Genomic DNA, 24,537 nt, shown 5'->3' with positions numbered 1-24,537 from the left:
GCGGCGGCCGGCGGGGGCGCCTCCTCCTGCTCCGCCGGCGCGCCGCGCGGTCCCTCCAGTCACAGCCCTGCGCTCGCGGCGGCGGCGGCGGCGGCGGCGGGGCGGCGGGAGCGCCGCTTCCCCACTCCCCGGCTGGGGACGCGCGCGAGGCGGCCCGCAGCCCCGGCGCGCGGGAGGGCCGGGAAGCGGCAGCAGGAAAAGGTTCATAATGGAGCCTTTCATCGGGAGCCGGTGGCCGGGTGCCAGGACTGACTCCGGGGAGGCCAGCATGCTGGTTTAGGCCTGCCCTGCACGCTCTTCCCCTCCCTGCCCGCCTGCCTCCCTCCGGGGCGGCGGCGGCAACGGCGGCTGCTGCTGCGTGGACCCCGCTTCCTGTTTGCCCTCCGCGCCTCCGGCTGCCATGGAAGAGGAAGAGGAGGCTATAGGCTTTTTGGACAAGGTTCTGGAGGATGAAGATGTGTTTCTCCTGGAGGAGTGCGAGCTGGGAAGCCCGACCAGCCCCGGCTCAGGGTCCCCCTTCTTGGTGGCGGTGAAGGTGGGAATGTGACACGCCCTGGATGCTTGTCGGGGGAGGGGCAGGGCGAGCCGCTCTGACTGCCCAAGCTGTGTGCGGGCAAAAATGGCTGGTTTGTGCACAAACCTCACGGCTGGGTGGAAGCACCGCGCTCCGGCCCGAGGGGCGGGCGCCTGCCTGCGAGGGGGTGCGAGGGGCCGAGCCCTCTGGCAGCTGCTCCTGGGGGAGAGGGGCAGTGCCTGCCTCCTCCCCCTGGGCCAGTTGTCCTCCGCGCGAGTGGCTGCTGGTTTTCCCCGGGCCAGCTGTGCTGGGGGCTTTCTCTGGCAGTGACATGAGTCACCTGGTGGGCACGGCAGTGGTGTGAGCCTGCTGCCCCAGAGGAGCTGGCCGACTTGAAACCGGGAGGCCATAATTCAGTGTTCCCATGGCAACAGTAGGATAAGTGCACTTGGGAAGTTCGGGCCAAAGGGGCCAGTCGCTTCCTCGCCAGGAGACTTCATCAGTCTGGGCTAAGGCGAGAGAACGTGGAGAGAGATTGGGAGCCAGAGGTCACTGAGCTTCCTTAAAGGAAAAGAATTGGATCAGCTGAAAAGGGGATGATAACAGTTGGCTTCCAGGCAGGAGCCAGGTGGGTAGGCACTTTTCCCAAGGTGGGCGTAGGCAAGAAGCATCTGCCGGGCCCCAGCCCACCCACTCTGGGGCTGTGAACCCTCTCCCCAGCAATGCGCCTGTCCTGTCATAGGAGTTGCCTTGAAGGCGGAGCAGGAGCCTGTGCATCAATCCCCTTTCCTTCTCTTCGTCTCCTCCCCTGGGACCAGTGCTGTCCAGCCCTTCCTTCTTCCTTGCTTTCACGTCGTCGGCCCCCTCCTGAGAGCCCTAACCTCAGCCTTTTGCTCACCTCCTCTCTGTTCTGTGGCCAGAAGGGAAGGCCGGTGGGAATGTATGGCAGGGAGTTTGCAGACTGCAAGCCAGGCTGCCTAGCAGAGTGTCCATCTGTGCTCCCCTCCCTGCCGGGCCTGTCTGCACCCCAGAGGGCGTGGTGCACGGAGCATTGCTGTGGGCAGGAGGCTGCCACTGAGCCTCTCTGGCCTCTTGGTCCCTCCTGTAAGATGGGGATTGCAGCCCTGCCACACCCATGCTACAGTGTGGTTCCGAGGGCGAGCTAATGGAGGTGAAAAACAGACTACAGACCCACAGGAGATGGCTGATGTGCGGTGTCTGGGTGGAGCTCTAGCTGTGGGCCTGGGTGCGGAGGAGAGAGGAGATGTAATGGGAGGCCGGCGGTGGCTAGCATGCCACCCCTGGTTCTCTCATCTGGTGCTAGCTCAGACCACTGGGGTTAAGTCACATCTCCACTAAGCCTGCAGAGGTCCCTGTAGTTAGGGTCTGAGCAACCTCCCCACCAGGAACAGGATGGGGAAAGGTCTGGTAATGAACCAAGAGCACCGGCTGGGAGCTAAGTAGTGTGTGGGATGGGAGGTGTAGGAGGTCCCTAATGGGCCTTCTCTGAGAACCCCTCCCCAGCACAGATGGGGTGCTGTTCATATGCTGCCTTATGGATCCACCCTTACTCTAGACTCTGGCTTATACCTGGGTCTTAGCTCGTATTTCAGTCTGCTCAGAACTCTAGACAATCTGCCTCCTCAATTATGTCCTATTTTCCTCCAGGGCAAGGACCATGTTGTAGTCACTGCTAAACACTGCACAGCTTGGGACGTGGCTGGTGTGCAGTGAATTTGTGGAGTGAGCGAGGCTCCGTGGAGCCTGCAAAGGGGGTACCATGTTCCCGGCTTTGTTCTCCTACTCAGAGGTGTTCCAAGGAGGGAGCACACCAATGCCAAGGAGGCCCAGGCACACATCACACCTAAAAACCCTGATCCTCCCAGATCCCTGTGAGCGCCTAGGTGGAGTCTTCCCCTCTTTGTTGCCTTAGTTTTCCTGGACTTGTCTCAGCATGGGGGAAGGGGCCCTCTCTCTTGGCTATTACTTTACTTCAGGAGTACTTACCTTCAACAGTGGCTGTGTCCCTGAGCATGTGTCCTATAAATCAATCCTGCTTGCAGTGTAATTTCTGAGATGCTTCATCTTCCTGGGGGACAGTGTTGGCGAATTCCAGGCCCCTCGTCTCATCCTGAACACCTCCAGGATGACCTCACTCTCTACCAAGCTTGGTCAGCTGTAGAGGGAGCAGGCAAGCAGGGTGGCTGCAGAGGGGTGGGGAGGAACCTCACTGAGTCATTCAACAAACACTGTCAGGTTGTGTTCTAGTCAAAGCACTCTGCCTGGCACTGAGGAGGAGACAGGATGAACATGGCATGGTGGCATGGTCCTTTCTCACAAAGAGTTCACAGTTCAGGGCAAGGGGACAAGTGCACAGATAATAGGAATAGAACGAGAATGTCCTCAGGGTTCCGATAAAAGGGTAAGAACTTCGGAGGAGAGACCACTTCTGTTTGGGTCAGAGCTGGACCGGGTGCATGTGCGTATGAGCATGTGTGTGTATGCATGTGCGAGGTCAAGGGGCACTTCTGGAGGGTGCATTCCTGTCCTGGATGGTCTTGGCAGTCTTGCACGATAGCCTCTTCTCAGCCGCTGGTGGGAATCCAAGGTAGTTCTCTCTTGGCTATTACTTTACTTCAGGAGTACTTACCTTCAACAGTGGCTGTGTCCCTGAGCATGTGTCCTATAAATCAATCCTGCTTGCAGTGTAATTTCTGAGATGCTTCATCTTCCTGGGGGACAGAGGTGGATAGGACAGTGGTTTCCTCCAGAGCTGGGGCTGGAGCTTGCTGTGTCTTTCAACCCAGACTTCCTTTTGAGGAGTTAATTCTCTATTAACTAATAATCACGTTAATACCGATAGCAACACCACCTCCTGGCCTTGAAGTGTTGTATGCTTTCCAAAAATCTTTCATACAATTCTATTTAAAGGTACGAAAGCGGCCTTGCTATCTAAAAGCTGCTATTTAGGCGCCTGGGTGGCTCAGTCGTTAAGCGTCTGCCTTCAGCTCAGGTCATGATCCCAGGGTCCTGGGATCGAGTCCCGCATCGGGCTCCTTGCTCGGCAGGAAGCCTGCTTCTCCCTCTCCCACTCCCCCTGCTTGTGTTCCTGCTCTTGCTGTCTCTCTCTCTGTCAAATAAATAAATAAAAATCTTTAAAAGCTGCTATTTAAAGGAACTCCTTTGTCAGTAATAAAAGTCCTTTTGTAATGCAGATTAGCCCATCAGGTGTTATTCTGTGCCAGTTTTTAATGGATAGTCGGCAACGCCCACATTTGTTTCACCGGCCCCAGTGTCTTTGGCCCCCAGCATGTGGGGGCCGTGATGGCCACGCCTGTGTCCCCCCACCTGTGTCCGGGTGTTTCCTGGAGTGTGGGCCCTACTTAGGATGATTTGAGATGTGATGTGATTTTAGGTGGCACCTAGGTCTATTCTTCGCACTTTAATAGGTTTATATTTTAACGTGTATTAGGAAAAATATGACTTGTATATCTTATGATCTCAAATATAATGCTTGGGAGGCTGGGCTTTTTAAGAAGTCAGTTGTAAAGAACGATATTAAGTAGACAGTAGTGTAAGTGGTATGAATGACAGAACTGTAAAGGTGGGCTATGAACACCTGGCCTTTGGAAACACTGCTGGACCTGCCTAAAGCCTCAGACAGCAGGGAGCCTGGAATACAGGGATCCAGCCTACGGGAGAGTGGGCTTTGCCCCCCCTCCAAATTCTGCTAAGGAAATAGCTGAAGGAGAGCTCCCGAGTACCTAGCTCTAGGACGAGGAGGAATGGCTGGATGTCTCCACGTTGTCTTGGCTCAGAGGGGCCACCTGTCCTGATGCTGATGCTTGGCATGGGCACAGCCCCTAGACCCAGTGGCATCTACTCTGCACAGATTCTGCCAGGTGCTCCCTGAAAAGTGGTGTGGCCCATGAGCCGGGTGCAGATCCACTTGGCCGAAGGCTCTGAACAGCAGATGGCCCTGCCCATTCAGTCCTCGCTATTGTCTTGGAGGAGGTCACAGTTCCTGGACAGATCATATCTTGGTTTGGCCTAGGCCCAAACCTTTAGAAGTGTTATATTTAGTCTCTGCACTCTGTAGAAGACCAGGCCAGAGCTAGCTAACCTGACCTTGTAGGTACCGTCCCTATCAGAGGGGCTCTTGGATTTGGGGGCCTCGAGCTGACAGACTTTCAGCCTAGCAGATTGTGTGAACTTCTGGGAGTGAACCAGCCCGCAGGGGCTGCCATTTCATGAGCCCCACCTGGGGAGGAAGTGGAGACAGTCTGAGTGTCACTCAGAAGGTTGCTTCCCTGTGTTCGGGGACCGACAGGCAGTATGGCACAGACTGTGGGGGCCCTGAGCTCTTCGGGGAACTGGCCCTGAGGATTCTTGCATGTGGGCACCACCTCTGGAGGGCTCTCTGGGGGCAGAGACTGTCTCTTTCGCCTTTTCTTTGTATTTGTATTCCCAGTACCTGGCACATAGTGCTGAATGAATGAATGAATGAATGTCCAGCCCTCGTGTTTTATGAAACAAGAATAGCCCCACAGGATTGAAGAAAAAATTGTGAATTTCCAGATAATTCTAAGCCAGGAACATGGGGGTATGAGGAAAGCAAAAAAAAAAAAAAAGAAGAAAAAGGAAGAGGTTTTTGGTGGTAACTAAGAACAGGCCTCCCGTTGGTAACATGAGCAGAACTTAATTTCACATGCTTAAGCTCTCTACCACCTCCACCCCCATGCCAGCCAAAACTTCGGAGGGAGAGTAGCCCAGAGTGGGACTCTTGGGGGTGACTATTGACTTTTGGGGAGCTCTTTCAAGATTGGACCCTAAGGTGGGAGTTTCTTGAGGAGAGGTCTTGCTGAACTGGGCTGTCGCAGGGACTGTCATGGGCTCTGTGCTCACGCCAAGGTGGGGGACAGCGTGGTGGGAGCTGCAGTGACCAGGTCTTCATCCCAGTCCTAGGCCAGCCAGCCCTCCACTTAAGCTCACAGTGTCCTTTAAGTGACTTCCTTTACAAGATGTTTGCCAGGCCCTCAGGTGAATCTTCTGTTGGCAGGGGACAGGAGGGGGGTGGGGTGCCATAGGGGCGCACTGGCCCCCAGCATGGAAGGCGAGTTCCCATTGGTCCAGCTGCTGCGACGTGCAGGGAGGCCACCTCAGGTCTGACCAGGAGGGGCCGGGGCTGCGGCCCTGCTCCAGGCTCGGACCTTGTCCCTTGAAGGGTGTGCTTCCTGCCTGAAGGCCAACAGCTCCAGGCAGCTGGGAGTTTCCACTCTGTGCCTCAGGGGGTAATGACAACACCTTCCAGAGTGTGGGATGGTCGTGAGCTAATCCCTGGAAAGCTCTTAGAACAGCGCCTGGTGCCTGGTACGTGTGAAGCCGTCGATACAGAACTATCGTCCTTCCCTAAAGCTTAGTGTCCACACTGGTTTCCTAATGCTGCCGAAACAAGTGACCACCCATTTCGTGGTTTAAAACACAGATTTATTCTCTTACACACAAGTCTTAAAGGGTCAGCAGGGCTGCATTCCTTCTGGAAGCTCTGGGGCGAGAATCCATTCCCAGGCCTTTTCCAGCTTCTAGAGGCTCCCTGTACTCCTTAGCTCATGGCCCCATCCTGGTCCTGAAAGCTAGCCAGTCTTGCAGTCTTTTTCCCTCCCCCTGCTCCCCTTCTCTGGTCACATTGCTTTTTCTGACTCTGATCCTCTTGCCACCCCTCATAAAGTCCCTTGTGATTAGATTACGTAATCCAGTGTCATCTCTCCATCAAAAAATCCTTAGCTCAATCATACCTGCAAAATCCCTTTTTCCATGTGAGGTAACGTATTGATAGGTTGGGGCACTGGGATGTGTGACCCTGTTTTTCTATCACAGGGTCAGGTAACATTTCAGACACTTGGGGGGCAGCAGCCTCTGGCTGGCACAGATCCGATACCTGGGCTGCTGATGGAAGGCCAAGGATTCAGGCCCTCACCTGGGGAAGGATGGGAAAGCTGTGGGAACACTGTGGGGCAGGTCATGCAGCTGGGGGGAAGCCACTCTTTTCTGGACTTCAGAAATTTCTGATAGCTTCATATACTCTCCCAGCCTGTGCTAAATTAAGAAAAGGTGCGCATCTGGTGCCCAGAGAGGGTTCTGTGGTTCTACGTAAGCACCGTTGCTTGAAAAAGAAAGTGAGAGCGAGGAAGTCATTAAAGCGGTGGGAGAGCCTGGAATCTGGTATTCAAGGACTAGGATGGAATCCCAGGTCGGCCACTTCCTGGCTTGTGTGACCCTGGGCTCGTCCCTTCCCTCTTCCAAGTGCTGTTTGCTTCCATTTGCATACAGGAGAAATACAGTTCCCAGCCCAGTAAGGTAAAGGAGGGCTAAAGGCACGTGAAAAGAACTTACAAGGCTTAGTAAATGTGGGGTGCCCACGTGCTAGGGGTATTGTGTGGTGCCGGCCTTCAGGGATGTGCAGAGGAGTGTGATGTCATTGCTTCAGAGGCGAGCGCCCCCCCACCCCCGCTGAATCTCCGCCAGTTCACCAGAGAGCTCACGCATCAGGCCGGAGGGTCTGTGCTGCAGAGAAGAGCCAGGGCGGGACAGGCATCTTGGGTAGCAGGAACCAAAGTGCAGAGGCCCCAACACTCCCAGCAGGTTGGGAAGACCCAGAGATCTGCCGGCTGCAGGGCAGGTCGGCACAGTCGGGAGAGTGCTAGGAGCCAGCAAAGGTTATTTAAGCCAAGAATAAACCAGACCCCATATCACAGTGCATCGTTACATGTTTATATTTCCTTGTTTTTTGTTTTTACTGTCTTTCCTCTAGATTATAAACCACATAAGAGTAGGGATTATTGTATGTTTGCTTCCCGGTGTATCTACAGAGTCTCGTGGGCATTTAGTAAATATTTGTTGAACAAATAAATGAATGAATGAATGATCTAATTGAATCCCCAAATAATCAGTTTTTGCAGTGTTGATATTTTTGTTTCTATTTTTTTAATTCCAGTATAGTTAACATAGTGTTCTATTAGTTTCAGGTGTACGATATAGTGATTCAACAATTGTCTACGTTACTCAATCATGAAAAGTGATTATCTTAATCCCCTTCGCCCACTGCACTCCCCCCACCCCCATCTCCCCTCTGGCCACTATCAGTTTGTTCTCTATAGTTAAGTGTCTGGTTTTTTGTTTGTCTCTTTCTCTTTGTTTTGTTTCCTAAATTCCACATACAAGTGAAATCATACGGTATTTGTCTTTCTCCAACTGACTTATTTCAGTTTGCTTTACACCCTCTAGATCCGTGCATGTCGTTGGAAATGGCAAGGTTTTACAGTATTGATATTAAGTTCCTGATAGGCATCAGGTGTAAGGTGGTGTTCTCAGAAGGTTAACCTGGCTCTGGTGTGTGGTGTGAAGGGAGGAGAGAGAAGGCGGAGGTCAGTTAGAAGAATCTGGGCTGCAGAGCCAAGGTCCACAGCAGAAGGGAGGGGTGGAACACAGTCCTTGTAAGAGATTAGCAAGATGGACTTTCAAGGCTAAATGGCGCATGATCGCCATAGAGGAGAAGAAATTCTGGAGTGGGGAGGAGGCCAGTTAGGATATGTGCCTTGCACAATGAGGCAGTTAGGAAATGGTGGGAGGACAGGGGTGAGGCTGAGGACCCCACAGCTAGCACCTTCTGTTGTGGGGTTGAGCCCTCGGGGACAGAAAGATATAGCCAGAGGTGTAGCCAGAGCCCCCACAAGATGGGGCTCCCATGGCCACTTCATCTCATCCTCTCTATCCCTCTTCTCAGTTTATACTCCTCCAGGAACCTCTTCCAGCCCCTGTTGGGTCCTCCCATGTGACCATGCCCTGCCTCGGTCATGGCTGTGATTTCCCTTCTTTCTTCTTTTTTTTTTTAAGTAGGCTCCACACCCAGCGTGGAGCTCAACTCTGGGATTGAACTCACGACCCCAAGATCAAGATCTGAGCTAAAATCAGGAGTCCACTGCTTAAATGACTGAGCCACCCAGGCGTCCCTCTGATTTCCCTTGTCTATATTCCCCCATTAAACTGCCCCTACACGTGAGGCCAGGTCCTTTATTATCCTGCCCACTATTACAAGATGGAATAGGTGGATGGGTGGACGACAAATAAGGAAATGTGGGAAAAAGAATGTGGGAAAGAGGGCGCCTGGGTGGCTCAGTCGTTAAGCATCTGCCTTCAGCTCAGGTCACGATCCCGGGGTCCTGGGATCGAGTCCCGCGTCGGGCTCCCTGCTCCGCGGGAAGCCTGCTTCTCCCTCTCCCACTCCCCCTGCTTGTATTCCCTCTCGCTGTGTCTCTCTCTGTCAAATAAATAAAATCTTTAAAAAAAAAAAAAAAAGAATGTGGGAAGGAAAGCAGTATGTTAGCAGCAGAAATATGGGTGATTGTTTTTCCTTTTTTTATTCTGTATTTTCCAAATTATAATAAATATATTTGGCTTCTATTCCCTACAAAAGTGTTAATGAAAGAGGAAGAAAAAGGCAAGAAAACAGGTCACTCAGGATGTTAGCCTCCTTTCTCATGAACTGTTGGCTCTTGGTTTGCTTTCCTACAGGTGGAAGCAGGGAAAGGCCTGGAGATGAGGAAGCTGGTTCTCTCGGGGTTCCTGGCCAGCGAAGAGATCTACATTAACCAGCTGGAAGCCTTGCTGCTGGTGAGTGTGTATATACGCTCTGGCTTGCTGGTCAGCGTCACGCTCGAAAACTCCATTTGGAGTTGGAGAAGAAGGGGGACCTGGACCAGTCCTTCCCTGCGGGCAGAATCTGTACTGCTCTGCTGACCGTTTGGCATTAGGCCGGGGTCATTGCCGGAAAGGGGCCAGTGCCTCTCAGCCCCAGCCCTCCATGAGCTGCCCTGGGAAAGGCGGGAGAAGCACAGCCAGGTTGGAGATGGCGAACATTCCCATGGCTCATGACCATGCACAGGCTTTTTTAATCAGTGACAGTACTCTGTCCAGGTGGGAGTCCGGGTGGGGGCCCAGCCTCCGCCTCCACACTGTGCTCTGAGCAGTCTCTACCAGTCAATCAAGCGGAGTCCTCTCTGTCATTTCCTGGTCCCAGTCCTTTCTCCTCCCAGGAGTAGTGAGCCGTGGCCATCCCCAGGCCCCGTGGCAGGAAGTGTGAGGTGGAAGGGTTTCTGTGTCGTTTGAGAAACACCATAGCCATGGTGTTTCTGAGGCATTTAAGCATTAGACCAGCCCCAGCCCTTGGGGAAGGTGCCTCAGTTTCCTCCCACGATGGAGGCATTGTGAGACTCAGACTGGGAGGGAAGTATTATTAATATTAGGCAGAAGTACTACACAGATGTAAGGCGTTTTTGCCTTTGAAGAAAGTGCTCATTCGATGCGGCTAGATCTTATGCAGAGTAAGTAGGGAATGTAAAGTTCTTCCCCCTGGGTGTTCTGCAGCCTGAGACATGGGGAATACGAAATGTAGATGTAGATGAGTAGAAACTCATCCTTACAAGAATTGTAAAGTACACATTTATGTACTTGCTGTGGTGTGAGATGTTGTCACCAGGGTCCCAGAGACCTTGGCATTTATTACCCAAGGAGTAACTATCTAAATGTGCAGATACTTTGGAGCACCCGGGTGGCTCAGTGGGTTAAGCATCTGACTCTTGATTTCGACTCAGGTCATGATCTCAGGGTCATGGGGTCGAGCCTCACATCTGCTTGTCCCTTTCCCTCTGCTCCTCCCCTGCTCACGCTCTCTCTTTCTCCCTCTCAAATAAGTAAATAAAAATCTTAAAAAAAAGAAAGAAAGAAAGAAAAAGAAAAGAAATGTGCAGATACTTTGTGACAGCCTGGGCTCAGTTTGTGGTAGATGTCACTGGGAGTTTATCGGTAGGCACAGCCATGTTTTTCAAGTGATGGACAGGGTGGCAGATAGGCGAGCACTGCAATCTGGGGCCAGAACTAGGGCAAGACCTGACCTGCCATTAATCATAGACTCATGGCTCTGTTTTTCATACCTGCATCTGAACCCATTAGTAAATTGTGAAATCAACGTAGGTTGAACCGGCATTTTTTTATTAAATGAGAAAGAAAATACCAGTGTGCATCACACATAGTAAGAATAAGTACTATTTCACCTAACTTTGGGTTTGTTGTCTGTATATGTGTATGTATACCTATGTACTGGGCCACGTTCTTTCTCATGGGTACTGTCGTTTTGGAAAACCACTGGCTTTGGGCAAGCCATGAGCAACCTTCTTGAGCCTCATCTTCCTCATCTGAAGATGAGACTAATCCCATGACCTTCTCTGTCTTCTTCACGGGGTTGAGAGGATCAGGTGATCCTTTTGGGGACCCAGGCACTCAGATTAGCTGAGGACAAGCAAAGGACCCATCAGACACATGTGAAGGACACCACAGAAATGGTGAATTTGCCACAGTGAATGGAGGGGGCCTCATTGTCATTACTAAAAGGATGCGCATTTGAGAGGAGTTCCAACAGAGGACCCAAACCGCCTGTCAGAATCCCTGCTTGACCGCTCTCGAGCTCGAGCCCTTCAGCGCATTCATGAACCCTCGTGGCCCATTTTCTCCATCTGCAAACTGCGGATCCTGATACTAGTACTCTGTTCATGGGGTTGTTGTGGGGACAAAATGAGTTTGTATGTGAAGCTCTTAGAACAGAGACTAAAGCATTAGCTGCTGCTCTTATTTTGACCAGTGCTGGGAGAGACGCAGGTTGGAGCCTATTTCTGTCAACACAGCCTTTCCCCGAAGGAAGGGGAGGCGCGTCCTCGGAGGAGGCCAGCCCCTCATAGATTCCAAGGTGCCTTCTCATCAGTCATTGGGCCTAATGTGAGTTTCCGTGTGTCCGGGCAAAGATAACAGAAGTAGGGCCCAAGACACTGCCTCCCTGCCTCTCCTTCCTAACAGCTCAGGACTCAAAGGCAAAACCTGTGAGGCTGGGGCCACAGTCCTGAGGCCACCCAGGACACCTCCCTCTGCTCCCTCCGCCCCCAGCCTGTTCATTGCGGGCCCCTGATTGGTTCTTCCTTGAACAGAGGCAGGAGGAGGGAGGGGAGAGGCCAGCTGGGAGGCCTGGTCTGCACTGGCGCTGTTGGGCCCCAGGAAGAGGGGGCAGGACCCTCCACAGCCACAGCCTCAGATAATGAACCTCAGAGATAAGGAATCAAGCCTCCCCACCCCCCTCCTTGAGCTGGGAGCCCTCCCCTCACAGCCGCCTGGTTGCTAGAGCCCTTTGCTCTTTGGGGGGTGATCTGACCAAGGGGCCCTGGGGAAGAAAATCTCTCCCCTCCGTGGCCCACTCCCAGATCTCCTACTCATCCCCCCCCTCCCCGGCTCTGCTCCTACCATGTTTGTGTTAGACTGTATTCACTTAACACTTCCTGATATGCAGATGGCTGGGTGTGTGTGGTGTGTGTACCCAAGACTGTGCACGCACAAGCACAGCTGGGACCCACACAAGAGCCTCTGTTCCTGCCCCCTGGGTTGCTGGTTGGGGCAAGGTTTGATAATATGGAAACCTCTGGGTTCCTGGTTGGCTCAGATTACAAACAGAGTGGGCTGAAGTGGGGTGTGGAGGAAGGGAGACAAACCAAATGTGTGTCATTCTGCATCTCACCTACCACAGGGAATGTGGGAAGTGAGCTCAGGGGCTGCCTCTGGCCATTGCTACAGGACTTACCATCGCTGGGCCCCACTGGCCCTCCTTTCTCAGCCTGTCATTCTGGCAGTTTGCTTTGGGGTTCTCAGGTTCCTTATCGCTAAAATAGGTTAATGATGCTTCCCTCCCTGGGTTCCAGGAGGAGGAGTAACTGAGGTGATATGTTAGCAGCCTCCAGGCCTTCTGGGATAGGAGGTGGAGGAAGTGGGCTGATTTCTTTCCCGTTTCGAAAGCAGGTTGCTGGGGGACAGAGCCGACAGATGGCTCTGTGAAGTCCCACTATGAATCAGAACCCACCTGGCCCTTCTTCCTGAGAAGCCCTTTGTGGGAAATGGAGAGCCAGGCTCGACTCCCAGGTCACTCAGTGATCCTCTTTTTTTTTTTTTTAAGAATCCATTTCTCCCCTGATGAAATGGAGAGCCAGGGGCTAGCCTTGCTTTCTGCAGCAGGATTCTGGGAGGAGGTAGAAGTATGCTAGCCCTTGGGGTGAAGAACAGTGTTGGATCCGAGCTCAGTGTTGAGTTGCTTTTGCCTTATAGCCATCCGGCCCTGAGGCCTGGATTCAGGGCTTCACCAGATAAAAGTAACTGCCTTCAAGGGTCTCTGGCCAGCTGGGGCTCACACACGCCCCCCACTTTCCCTTACCCCCAAGCGAAATCAGGGCTGAGACCAAAGGTCCCCAACCTTGTCAGGAGAACCCTCTGACGGCCCGAGTGCAGGCCCCATCCACATGACCCGCTGCTGGTGAGCACCCATTTCTTCCTTTTTTATAGACAGAGTGGGAAGTTGAGGAGGAAGCAGAGCAATTGGGTCTTGTCTTCACCTAGGTGGCCGATGAGTGCTTACCCAACAGCCTCTGAGAAGTCCTGACCCTTCATCTTCCCAGGGCTGTTCCCGCCCTAGGTACTTTATTCCCCTCTGCGTGGGGATTGCACCCAGGCAGGAGTGAGGAGGAGAGGTTCTGGGACCCTGTGCTGACTTGTTCCTCTGCTGGCTCCGGGGGCCGGGGCGGGGGGGGGGGGGGGGGGAAGGATAAACTAGGACAGCGATCTTGAGGAACAGCTCCGTATCCTTCACAGAATGTTGGGAGCCCTGAAGCTGAGTGGGGCCACCCACCTGGGGTTGGGAGAACAGTGTGCCCTTCCTCTGGCTCCTGGTTCCTTCTGTTTTCTGGCCTGGTGTGCTTACTCACACCCCACCCTCCACCTGCTCAGACCTTCCCAACCTTCGAGGCCCTGTTCCTGTCACTTCCTCTGTGAAGCCCCCTGAGCTGTACCAGCACAACCTTGGGACCACTTGGTTGGTATTTACAGCCCAAGATGGGTAATGCCCTATCTGGCTTTGTGCACTACATTGTTTCATTTGCGTTGGTCCAGTTTACCCAGATGGATCATAATGTTCTCCAGAGCAAGGATCATGAGTCAGAAAAATAATCTCCTGAAAAGAGAATTGGCCCCCCCATCACTCCCCTGCCTAAATCCCTTCAGGGAAAGCTGGGTCATTACAAGGGCTTAAAAGCGACATTCCTTCCCCCTGCCTGGTCTGGCCCCTGCCTGGTCCTCCAGCCCTGCCTTGGCCCCGCTCCTCCCCCTTGCCCCTTGCCCCTTGCCCACTGCACCTGGGCTCCCTGGCTTTCTCCAGCTCCTCTCTCTCACCAAGCCCATGCCCACCTTGGGACCGGCGTTGAGGAATACTGTCCTCTGAGCCCCCGGGCTTCCATTTCACAGTAAATGTTCCCTTCTGGGAGAAGCTGTCCTTCCCCACCCTGGCTCAGGAGGTCTCCTTCTTATATTTTCATTGCACTTAGGTGGAAATAATGTGTTTGACAGTTTCCTTGTGTTTTGTCTGTCTCGCCTACTGGATGGGAGGCTCCACAGGGCAGGGACTGGACGTGTGTGGTGAATCACTGAATACCTGGTCTGGCCTCACATTAGGCACTTGGTACATTATTTGTGGGGCGAATAATAATAATGGTAGCAGCTAACATGATTGGCTGCCTTCTGGGTCCCAGGCACATACTTGATATTTTATATAAATATGGCTTTTGATCTTCCCATCAGTGTTCTTGAGAAGGTAATATTATCCCAGTTTTACAAATGAGGCTGCTGAGGCCCAGATGCTAAGTGACGTGCCTACAGCTATTAAGTGGCAGAGCTGAGACTCAAACCCACACCTCTTGGCCTGCACCAGGGAACACCTCATCCTACTGCCCTAGCAAAGCCTGGACGTTAGGGTTAGTTGGTTCCAGCACTGAGAGGGTCAGAAGGAGCGCTCTGCTTTTCCCTGCCTTTATCCTTGCTTCTGGACTTTATAGAGCTGGGAGGACACAGGAGCTGGAAGTCAGAGTATCATCTGGGTATTTGGGTAGATGGACTTCCTCTTATGGACAGATGAGGCCCTGCCACCAGCAGAGAAGCAGCAGAGAGGAGAGCAGGAAGCATGGCTGGAAGTTGGCTGCTGTGGTGGCTTGAGCTGCTGGTCCTCTCTCAGACTGAGCCAGGGATAACTCTGGCCTCTTTAATGTCACTGTTCCATCCAGTCCAGCACCGAGTCACCCATTATCGGCTAGAATGCTTCTCTGGCTGGAACCAATCCCATGAGGTAATGAGGGTCAGCTCTAGTGAGTCCACACCTGCCCCCATGACTTCTCCTGGCTGTTCCTGGGTTTCCAGAGTGACTCAGACTGTCAAAGGCCTCTTTCCACACAGCCCTTCAGCTAGAGGAAGAACATTAACCACGTCTGACTCAGGCTTCTCTCTTCTGCGTAAATGTGCCTGCCCGTCCCACACTTAGTCTCTAAGTGGCAGGTGTCCAGACCCTGTCCACTGAAGGGCCTCTGGAGGGCAGTCTAGGCATCTTTGGGGGGCTTTGGGGCTGAGGGAAGGCCAGTCAGGGAAGAGTTCCTCATCTTTTGACATCAGGATGTTTTTTTGCTTCAACTATGAATTTTAATAGCTTTTTCCCCCCTGATTATAAAATTAAGATTTACTCATTTTAGGTGATTTAGAAAATACAGAAAATCACACTGAAGAAAATGCACCCAGGTCCCATTCTCCTACAGTCTCCTACAGTCCTGTTGAGCATTAAGAGGACAACTGCAGCTCCCTGCCAGCGTTAGGGAGTGGTCCTGAGTTACTGCTTGTCACTTGCATCCACTCCACCTGCAGCCCCTGGAGCATCTTGGTGGAGATAAGCTCAGTGAGAAAGAGCACTGTGATCGACTAGTAATGTCTGCTGTGGGTGCAGGAAGTAGGACCGTGGCATCTGTGCCGCCTGCTCACTCTCCCTATACTGGGATGGGAACTTGAAATGTCAGTGTAGCTGAGATTGGTCTTGAGTTTCTTTGAGGCTCTACCGCCAAATCCTAGAATCATGTTCTGTTTCTTGGAAGGAAATAGCTTAGGGCTCGAGTTCCCAGTCAACCCTCCCTTCCACGGACGTGTGACAAGAGAGCTTGTAACTAAGGACATGAGGCCACCATGGAAGAAAGGCATGGATCCTGTTAAACCAATAAGCGAACCCAGTACAGGCTGGGGGCCGGGGACCCCTTGGGCGACAAGGGCGTGGGGGAAACGTGTCCTGGCATTAACCCATGGGCCTGGGAGGGCTGCCGGACCAGGCCCTGGCTGTCAGGGTCCCCCTCCTTGCAGTAGGGCATGGCTCGTTGGAGCCTATGACAGCAGCAACTCGATGCAAACCACACTTCAGGTGCCCTGCCCTCCGTGGCCTTGTCTGGGCACCACTCCAGCCACGGGAAGGGCAAGTCAGTGGCCCATCTGGTTTATTGCCCCTCACCTTCTCTTTTCTCCTTCCTGGCTCCCAGCCCATGAAACCCCTGAAGGCCACAGCCACCACCTCCCAGCCCGTGCTCACCATCCAACAGATCGAGACCATCTTCTACAAGATCCAGGACATCTACGAGATCCACAAGGAGTTCTATGACAACCTCTGCCCCAAGGTGCAGCAGTGGGACAGCCAGGTCACCATGGGCCACCTCTTCCAGAAGCTGGTGAGTCTTCCGTCGACGGATGGTCCTTATCCGGTGCCTCCGTGGAGCTGCTGGTGTTGGGAGACGTCCAGGCATCCCCAGCCTTCTTGGCCTCCTTGAAGGCCTGGGTCATTTCTGAGTCCTGGGGGAAAGCCTGGGCCTCTGCTCTGTGGGGCCCTGGGCCTAGCTCTGAGACTGTCTCTGGCTATGTCCGCTGGAGGACCCCCTAGGTCAGACCCATGGCGCCCCCAACCCCACTCTTCCCTGATCTTTCCCTGCCCATAACTTCTGCCAGCCCAGGAGGCAGCAAGGAGACTGCCGGTCCGTGGTCTTTGTTCTCTGGGTGTGGATGGCGGTGGGCAGGGAGCAGCCCCTCTCCTTTAGCTCCTCTGCAGTGGTGGCACTGGTTGAATGGACAGGCCTGTACTTCCCTTACACTGGAGAAAACTCTTGCTTGGATACTCACTCCTAGGCCCTCAAGCTCACAGCATGTTCAGAACTGAACTTATTGTCTCGGAAGTTCTTTTGCTCTTCTTCCTGCCTCTGTGTCTGTGGGTGCTGCCACCGTCCCAACCCCCGTCCATCCATGACTCCCTTGGACTAGTCCTTGGCACCTCCCCTGCCCCACCCCCTTCCCCATCCCCACTTCCAGAGGATGCTCACTGCTGCCTACCTCTCCCCGCCGCCTCTGGTGCCCTCACCTCAGGAGTGGCTCCTACCTCCAGGCCCTCATCCCCATCAGCCCCCGACCTCTACCTAGCAGCAGAAGAGAGTTATCCGAACCCCTGACCAGACCTCGCTTGTCCCCTACTTAAATCCCTTCACTGGCTCCCCCTTGCCGGTTGGATAAATGCCAGGAATGGCTTATGAGACCTTTTGCATGCTGGCCTCTGTCCAGGCCTCTGGCTGCCTCTAGCTACTGCTTCCCCTGTCCTTGTGCCTCCTGACCCTGAACTTTCTATTCTTAGTTCGTGCAGCAGACACTCTTGACCTCTCTGTTCTTGCAGCTCTGGCTGCCTGAAATGTCCTTCCCCAACTGCTTCCAGTTTAGAAGTGACTTCCTTGGAGAAGCCTTCCCCCAACCTTCAAATGCAGCCCCTATGCTTATCCCCTCAGTGAACCCAGTAACCTCCTGTGTCCCTAAAACCATAAGCTCTGGGAGAACAGACTGTATTTTCTTCATCAGTAGACCCCAGAACCAGCCCCGCAGTCAATACATGAACGAACGAACGAATGAACGAACGCACCATGACCTTGACCACTGTGACTAGGGAGAAATTGGAAGGCATTGAGGGGGACATCACAGGGCCTGAGGTCTGTGTCCCAAGAGGCCAGCAGTGTTGTAGGGACAAATATAGCTTCTAGAGCCACAGCTGACTTTGGGGTTTTTGTTTGTTTGTTTGTTTTTTAAGATTTATTTATTTATTTGAGAGAGAGAAAGAGAGAGAGAGATGGAGCGCACACACGGAGGTGGGGAGGGGCAGAGGGAGAGAGACTCCCAAGTAGACTCTGCACCAAGTGCGGAGCCCGATGTGGGGCTTAAAGCGGGGCTCCCATCTCACAACCCTGAGATCACGACCTGAGCCAAAAGCAAGAGTCAGACGCTTAACCGACTGCGCCATCCAGGCGCCCCGGCCACAGCTGACTGAATCCTGGCTCTGCCACAGATTAAACCTGTGACTTTGGGCACAACCTCTCTGTGACTCAGCTTCCTCATCTGTAAAAAAGAGGATAATAATAGTAGTTACCTCATTGAACTGTTGTGAGGACTATGTGAGTTAATACCTGAAAAGTGCTTGGAATCGGGCCCAGAACAGAGTAAATTAGTAAATACTCAATAGTCAGCCATTAGCATTACTGTTATTACCATCACCACTGCCACGATCGTCGTCGTTGTTGCTGTGGTTAGCGAGAGGCACCCCGAAAGGTGGTATTGCAGGGGAACCCCACGCTCCCGGGTCCAGCAGCCCCGGAGTACCTGCCCCAGTTCAGGGACCGTGCATACCCAGTCATCACTCGCGGCCTGGTCCCAGGAGCCTGAGCTGATCAGCCCTCGGGAGGGCATAAGAGAGCAAACCAGAGGCGGGGGTGGGGCGCATAGGCCAGAGCACAGTGGATTTTTCCACTGGCTGTCCAGTTTGTCTTGGTCACTCGGACCCTGCTGTCACCAGGGTCCCCCATTCAGCTCCGCAGGCCCCGGGTCGTGAATTTGCTACCTCCCTTCCCTCCCCCCAGCAGCGTGAACTGCTACCCACAGCCCCTGGAACTGCAGGCCTAGGAGGGCCGGGGAGGAGCCTAGGCGGTCCAGGCATCTGGAGGTAGTTTATTTTCAGCTGGTCTCCATTACTGAGGGAAGGGAATTAGCATCTCTGCTATTTGTTTTATGAGATCACCCCAGTGCCAGGCTGCTGTTTTCCAAGCAACCTCCACTTGGCAGTTAATGGCCGTGGCAGGCCGGGCCTCAGGCTCTACAGACGGGGCTACGCCACGGAGATGGCAGTGCCTGGGATGGTCAGTGACCCTGTGCACGGGCCTTCTGCAGAGGTGGTTCCTGCGCTGACTCCCCTCCTGCTACCCCCTTGGGCCGCGGGATGGGAGATAGTGTTCCAACCTGGGCAGCCAGCCCTTATGTTCTTATGCGAAAGGGGGACAAGGAGAGCACATCCCCGGAAGAAGAAAAGCAATGATTTTTACTTTGGTTTAGGAAGCAACTGTCTAGCGCCTCCCCTGTAGCTTGGGACACCGGGGGGCCAGTACTCCCCCTGGAAAAGCAATTGAATTCATCCCTTCCTGCACTTCCCCCCAGATTTTTCGTCTTTGCCAAGTCTGGCCCGTCTGGGGCTGAGACCTGCACAGCTCTGGCCTTGGCTTTTCTGCAAGCATCCCAGTTCTCATTTTCCTCTCTGGCCTTCCTGGCCCCCCACCTGCCACCTTCCTGCCTGCCATCTTCCACCTGCCCCACCTCTTTGGGATCTGGAGGAGCACAAGGATTCTGCAAAAAGCAGAGTGGTCCCGGGGGGTCCCATGGGCAGCCTGCTTTCCCCAGCACTGTGGTGCAATCCCCAGAGGAAGCCCAATAGCAGCTGAACCTCCTTTGCTGCTTCATTGCAAAATATTTAAACCAGAAATTCTAGAGAATACATGTAGCAAACAACTGTGCCCTCCTCTCCCGGAATCAAGGGTTGTTAAGTTCTGAAGATAGAAAGACTTTTTAATCAAGAAAACAAAGCATTATAGATGAAGTCTCTCTCTCCCTTCCCTGTGCCCTTCTGCTTAGCCCGGAAGCAGCTACTGGAATGAATTTGGTGTGTTGCCTTCTTGGGCTGCAGTTTGTATTTTTATTATGTATCTGTATCTTTTTATGGCATTACATGTACTTTTTAAATGTATGTATTTTATGTATTTTGCAATTCGATCAACATTTGCTTAGGAACTGGTCGGTGTTACTACCCATAGATCTCGTTCATTCATTTAACTGTGTGAGTATGAATTCCCCTCTTTGTGAGCATGTTACCAGTCTTTCCACAGGAGGAAGAGTGAAGCAGTGAATTCCCTTGCTCACATCTCCTTGGGTACATACATATGCAGGTTTCTCTAGAGAGGTGCTTCCAGCAGAACTATAATGCGAGCCACATATATAATTTTAAATTTTCTAGTAGCCTTATACTTAAAAATAAGTACATGAAATTAATTTTAGAAATGTATTTTTATTTTTATTTTTTTATTTTATTTTTTTTTTTTAGAGAGAGAGCGCAAGAGGGGGTAGGGTTAGAGGGAGAAGCAGACTCCCCGCCGAGCAGGGAGCCCGATGTGGGACTCGATCCCGGGACTCCAGGATCATGACCTGAGCCGAAGGCAGTCGCTTAACCAACTGAGCCACCCAGGCGCCCTAGAAATGTATTTTTAAAAAATGTGTATTTATCCCAAGAGATCCAAAATGCTGTCATTTCAACACGTAATCAATATTTAAAAATTAATAAGATAATTTACATTCTCTTTTACATACTAAGCCCTTGAAATCCAGTGTGTATTTATACTTAGAGCACAACTCGGGGTGCCTGGGTGGCTGAGTCGGTTAAGCATCCGACTTTTGATTTCGGCTCAGGTCATGATTTTGGGGTTGTGAGATTGAGCCCCGTGTCTGGCTCCGAGCTGGGCGTGGAGCCTGCTTAAGAGTCTCTTTCCCTTTCCCTCTCCCTCTGCCCCATCTCCCTCTCTAAAGCGCGCGCGCGCGCACACACACACACACACACACCCCACCCCCACCCCCCCATCGCAGTTTGGACTAGCCACATTTCAGGTGCTCACCTGCCACAGGTAGTGATTGACTCCTGAACGGGACCCCAGAGCTCTGGGGTTTGTATGTAGAAGTGGATTTGCTAAGGAGTAGGCCAAGCCGTGCATATTTTCGGCTTTATCAGTTATTGACAAATTACTGTCCAAATAACAGGCCTCACATCCCCGTAAGCGGTCTATAAAAGCTCTAATTTCCCCTGCATTCTTGCCAACCCTTGATATCATTAGACTTTTAAATTTTGGCCAGATTGATGGGGATGAAATAGTATCTCACTGTGCTTTTAATTCACATTTCCACCCTTTACTCTCTCAAGAGGAAATGCATATGCAAAGCACAGGAAGACTTTCCATAAATATTTGAGGAATTAAATTTGGGTTAGGTTCAGAGCGACATGCAAATGTGTACTGAGGCAGGTAGGGTCTCTGGCTCCTTAAGAGGCTGAGGATGAGGGGACAGGAACTGAGAGAGGCCAAGGGAAGTGGGGACTGCACCTCTTTTTTTAAGTAATCTGTACACCCAGTGTGGGGCTCGAACCCACAACCCCGAGATCGAGAGTCGCATGCTCCACTGCCTGAGCCAGCCAGGTGCCCCCGGGACTGCACCTTTAAATGCTGTGCGTTACACTCAGCACGGGGAGTGGGGTACTGAGCAGGCCACGTGTGCCCTCCCTGCTCCAGCTAATTCCAGGATGTGAAAGACGTGTGAGGCCTTAAGGGGCTTCAAACCCTGGGAGACCTTTATGATGCTAAATAAAGCCAAATGCTGTTGAATTTCTAGCGTGCCAACAAAGGCCCTGCCCCCTGCTCCCCCAACCCCCAGTACCCTCTTGTTAACCTTATTGGCTGAGCTGGTTTCCAAGGAAACTGTCAAGTTCAAAGGGATACTGTAGTATGTTCATCCTGCCTTTCCCCTCTGTTTCAGTGTGGCCCTTTGGAGCAAAGTTAGAGGTTCCGAGTGCTAAGGGAGCTCCAGGTGCCCTGCTCACGCTTTCATCCATTCATCAATCCTCTCTCCCATCCCACTGCCCTCCCTTCTCTCTCCTCTTCTCCCTGCAGGCCAGCCAGCTTGGCGTGTACAAAGCGTTTGTGGATAACTACAAAGTCGCTCTGGAGACAGCTGAGAAGTGCAGCCAATCCAACAACCAGTTCCAGAAGATCTCTGAGGTGGGCAGCTCCCTGCACAGCCCCTGCCTTCCAGCCTCCAGGCCTGTTGCCGGTTAGGGAAATGGTTCCCCTGAGGGTAACAACTTAGACTGACATTTGCTTTCTCACACTTGATATTTTCCCTCTTAATATAAGAATAACAATGTGTTTGATTTTGTTATTCTATTTAGGTTATTCTGTATTAGAACAGAGGAGACAAAAAAGAAAAAAAGCAGTATTCTCACACACTGTGGTGACCTTGAGCCGATCACTTCCCTTCTCTTGGCCTTATTTCCTCTTCTGTCAAGTGGGGTGTCTGGATTCTTCAGCTCACCCCCAGCTTGCTTGATAAGAACCACCAGGGGCACTGTTTAAAATGCAGATCTCCAGACACCTTCCTTGGAGCTTTAATTCAGAGAGTTTGGGGTGGGACCCAGGAGTTTATATTTTTAACAACCTTCCCGGGTGATTTTTATGATCAGAAAGATTGGAAGAGGTCTGGACTAGGTGGTCGTTTAAAATCCTTACAATTGCACGACAGAGGGAGGACCAGGGCCGTTTGTGAGAAGCAGCCCTACGCTCTCTGGCTGGAAGCTTGCCTGTCCCTGCTGCTGCAGCCAAGCCTTCCTCCCGTGCTCCTCTGCAGGGCAAAGCTGTGTCATTGGCTGCCATTGCCTCTTCAGGAAGTGGCAGGGAGGAGCTCTAATCTCCTCCAGGAGCACAGCCCAGCCTCCGTCTTGGGCCGAAAGCATCTCCGTGAGCTCCCCAAGCTGCTGGCCTTGGCAGTCACAGACCCAGCTCCAAGCTTGGGGCAAGAGAACCTCTGGTTCCAGGGCAGGGAGGGCTCCTTGTGCAGCTTTGGAAATTTGGCCTTACGGGCCTCTCCGGACCCTTTGCTTTCCCATCTCCGCTCTGATGCTAGAAAAGTTGGTGGGATGCAGGGTAGTGTTGGTGAGACTCCTGGGGTTATGGGTTCTGCTCCAGTTTGGAATCAGCTGAAGGCAGCACATGAGTTGGACAGAGGGAGATGAAAATGTCAGCTCGATTACTAGTAAAAGCCAGGTTGGAAAAATGTGGACTTGGATCTTTAGGCCCACTGGGCTTGCTAACACTTGCCCTCCACAATAAAACACATCTACCGGGGATGGAAACAGGGAGTTAAGCTCTGTTTCTTCTCCCAGCTGCAGCCATCAGGTGAGTCACCCTGTGCCTGGGAGGACGGACGGAGGTGGGTGGGGAAGTTCCCTCTACGTGGAGTCACAAGGGCGGAGAAATGGTGCTTCCCCTCATGGCTCCCAGGCCTCCCTGGGAACAAACTGGATCCGCTTAATATGTGTCCAAGGCTGCCCAGGGTCATGTCTGGTCCAGAGAGTGGTGAGCCTCCTCTTAGCCCAGGCTGACTGCCCATTCTCTGGTCGGCAGAAACCCCTGCACTCCTCCCGAGTCCCTCTCCCAGCCTGCTGGCCCCACGTGGCTTCTCACCCTGACTCATGCGCTGACGCTGTGGCTTCATTCTGGCATTTCTACTTAATTACTGCAATTAGGGCCCTTCTCTGCAGCCGGAGCGATGTCATACCTCTAGGCTACACTGGAGTGGGGCACGGAGGCAAGTTTCCTGAAGCCAGGAATCCAGACACCCACCAGGGACACACCCGCCAGGGACCCTTCTCCCCACCCCAACCCCCAAGCTCAGTCCCTAGGGTTTTCTCTGTCCAGAAACAGCTTGAGGCAGGAGTAGGAAATGTGGAGCTCCTGCTGCCTGGGCATGTCCCCCCTCCCAGGCAGAGCAGGCAACATCCCCTGGGTTCCTGACCTTGGCCTCCCCTCACCCTGGCCTCCCTGCTGACGCCCCACTTGGAGGCCCCCTCCGTGCACTCTGCCCTGCAAGTGGGGATTGCGTTAGAGCTCCAGTTGCGGGCCCTAGTGGTGGGTCTGTCGACAGGGCTAGAGCTGGAACCTCTCTAAAGACAGAAAAAAGAGGATCAGATAAGCAATCTCTAGAGTCCCTTTCCGGTGCTCACTCCGGGTCACTTTGCTTGGGGGCCAGGAGGGGTGTGGCCTCTTCCTCGCTTGCAGTTTCCTCCCTGGTGCTAGCACAGGCTAGCAAAGGCTATGGGTGGGGGTGGCAGGTGGGGTTGGGGGCTGGGTGAATCCCTCTCAATCGGGGTAGGATCTAGGTGGGACTGCCCTGTGGAGCTCAGTCTCTGCCCCAGGTGCGCAGGACCCCTTGCTCCTTATCTCCAGGGCTGCTCATGCCCTAAGGTGCTGGTACACCTGCTGTTTGTCCTCTGAAATCCCATGTACCCCGGGCTGATGGTGGACAGACCCCTAAATACTGGCTGCTGCTGGGGGATCCCGCTCTTGCCACCTCTCTCTAAGGCCCTTGGAGTCACCAGGGAGGGGCGTTAGGGGGTGTGTCCGAGGAGCACCATTGCTCCAGACCTCTCTGGTACCCAGAGCCCCTCCTTCCCGCCTACCCCCAGCCTCCTCGGTACTGCAGGGGCTCCAGGAGATCATGGGTGTGGCACAGGGAGTCTGGAGTCAGTGAGTCAGGGGGAGACCTGTGCTTTGGTCTTTGTCCTCCTGTTTGCACCCTGGGTTTCAGAGCGCTTCTTCCTGCTCTGCCTACGATGGGCGATGGGCGATGGGGACATTCCGGGGACGGGCCACGTAGTGATTCCTCCCCTCTTCTCGGCAGGAACTCAAAGTGAAAGGTCCCAAGGACTCCAAGGACAGCCACACGTCAGTCACTATGGAAGGTACTCTGGGGAGCGGGCTGGATAATCGTCACCTTCCTTTGTCTGCTTTGTAGACTATGGTGCCCTGCTTGTGTGAGCATGTGCATGGCAGAGAGAGAGAGAGAGAGAGAGAGAGAGAGAGAGAGAGAGAGTGTGTGTGTGTGTGTGTGTGTGTGTGTGTGTGTGTGTGTGTGTGTGTGTG

General features: G+C 53.1%; 1 protein-coding gene across 3 annotated transcripts in view; it reads left to right on the top strand.

Annotated features, from left to right (window-relative positions):
- The window catches only part of ABR (ABR activator of RhoGEF and GTPase), a 173,833-nt gene that overhangs the window by 93,930 nt on the left and 55,366 nt on the right, over positions 1–24,537 (top strand). For 2 of the 3 annotated variants that reach the window (XM_044921865.1, XM_021704502.2), the window contains 4 exons: positions 9,086–9,184; positions 15,994–16,179; positions 21,511–21,618; positions 24,296–24,356. In XM_044921865.1, the coding sequence (XP_044777800.1) occupies positions 9,086–9,184; positions 15,994–16,179; positions 21,511–21,618; positions 24,296–24,356 (454 nt within the window). Of the gene's footprint in view, positions 1–23; positions 536–9,085; positions 9,185–15,993; positions 16,180–21,510; positions 21,619–24,295; positions 24,357–24,537 lie in introns of those variants that run through there. The other variant, XM_021704503.1, reaches the window with a different exon arrangement.

The sequence above is a fragment of the Neomonachus schauinslandi genome, chromosome 15, assembly GCF_002201575.2.
Source record: "Neomonachus schauinslandi chromosome 15, ASM220157v2, whole genome shotgun sequence".
NCBI lineage: Eukaryota > Metazoa > Chordata > Mammalia > Carnivora > Phocidae > Neomonachus > Neomonachus schauinslandi.
The sequence above is the reverse complement of the archived record's forward strand: the minus strand, read 5'-3'. Positions and strand labels throughout refer to the sequence as shown.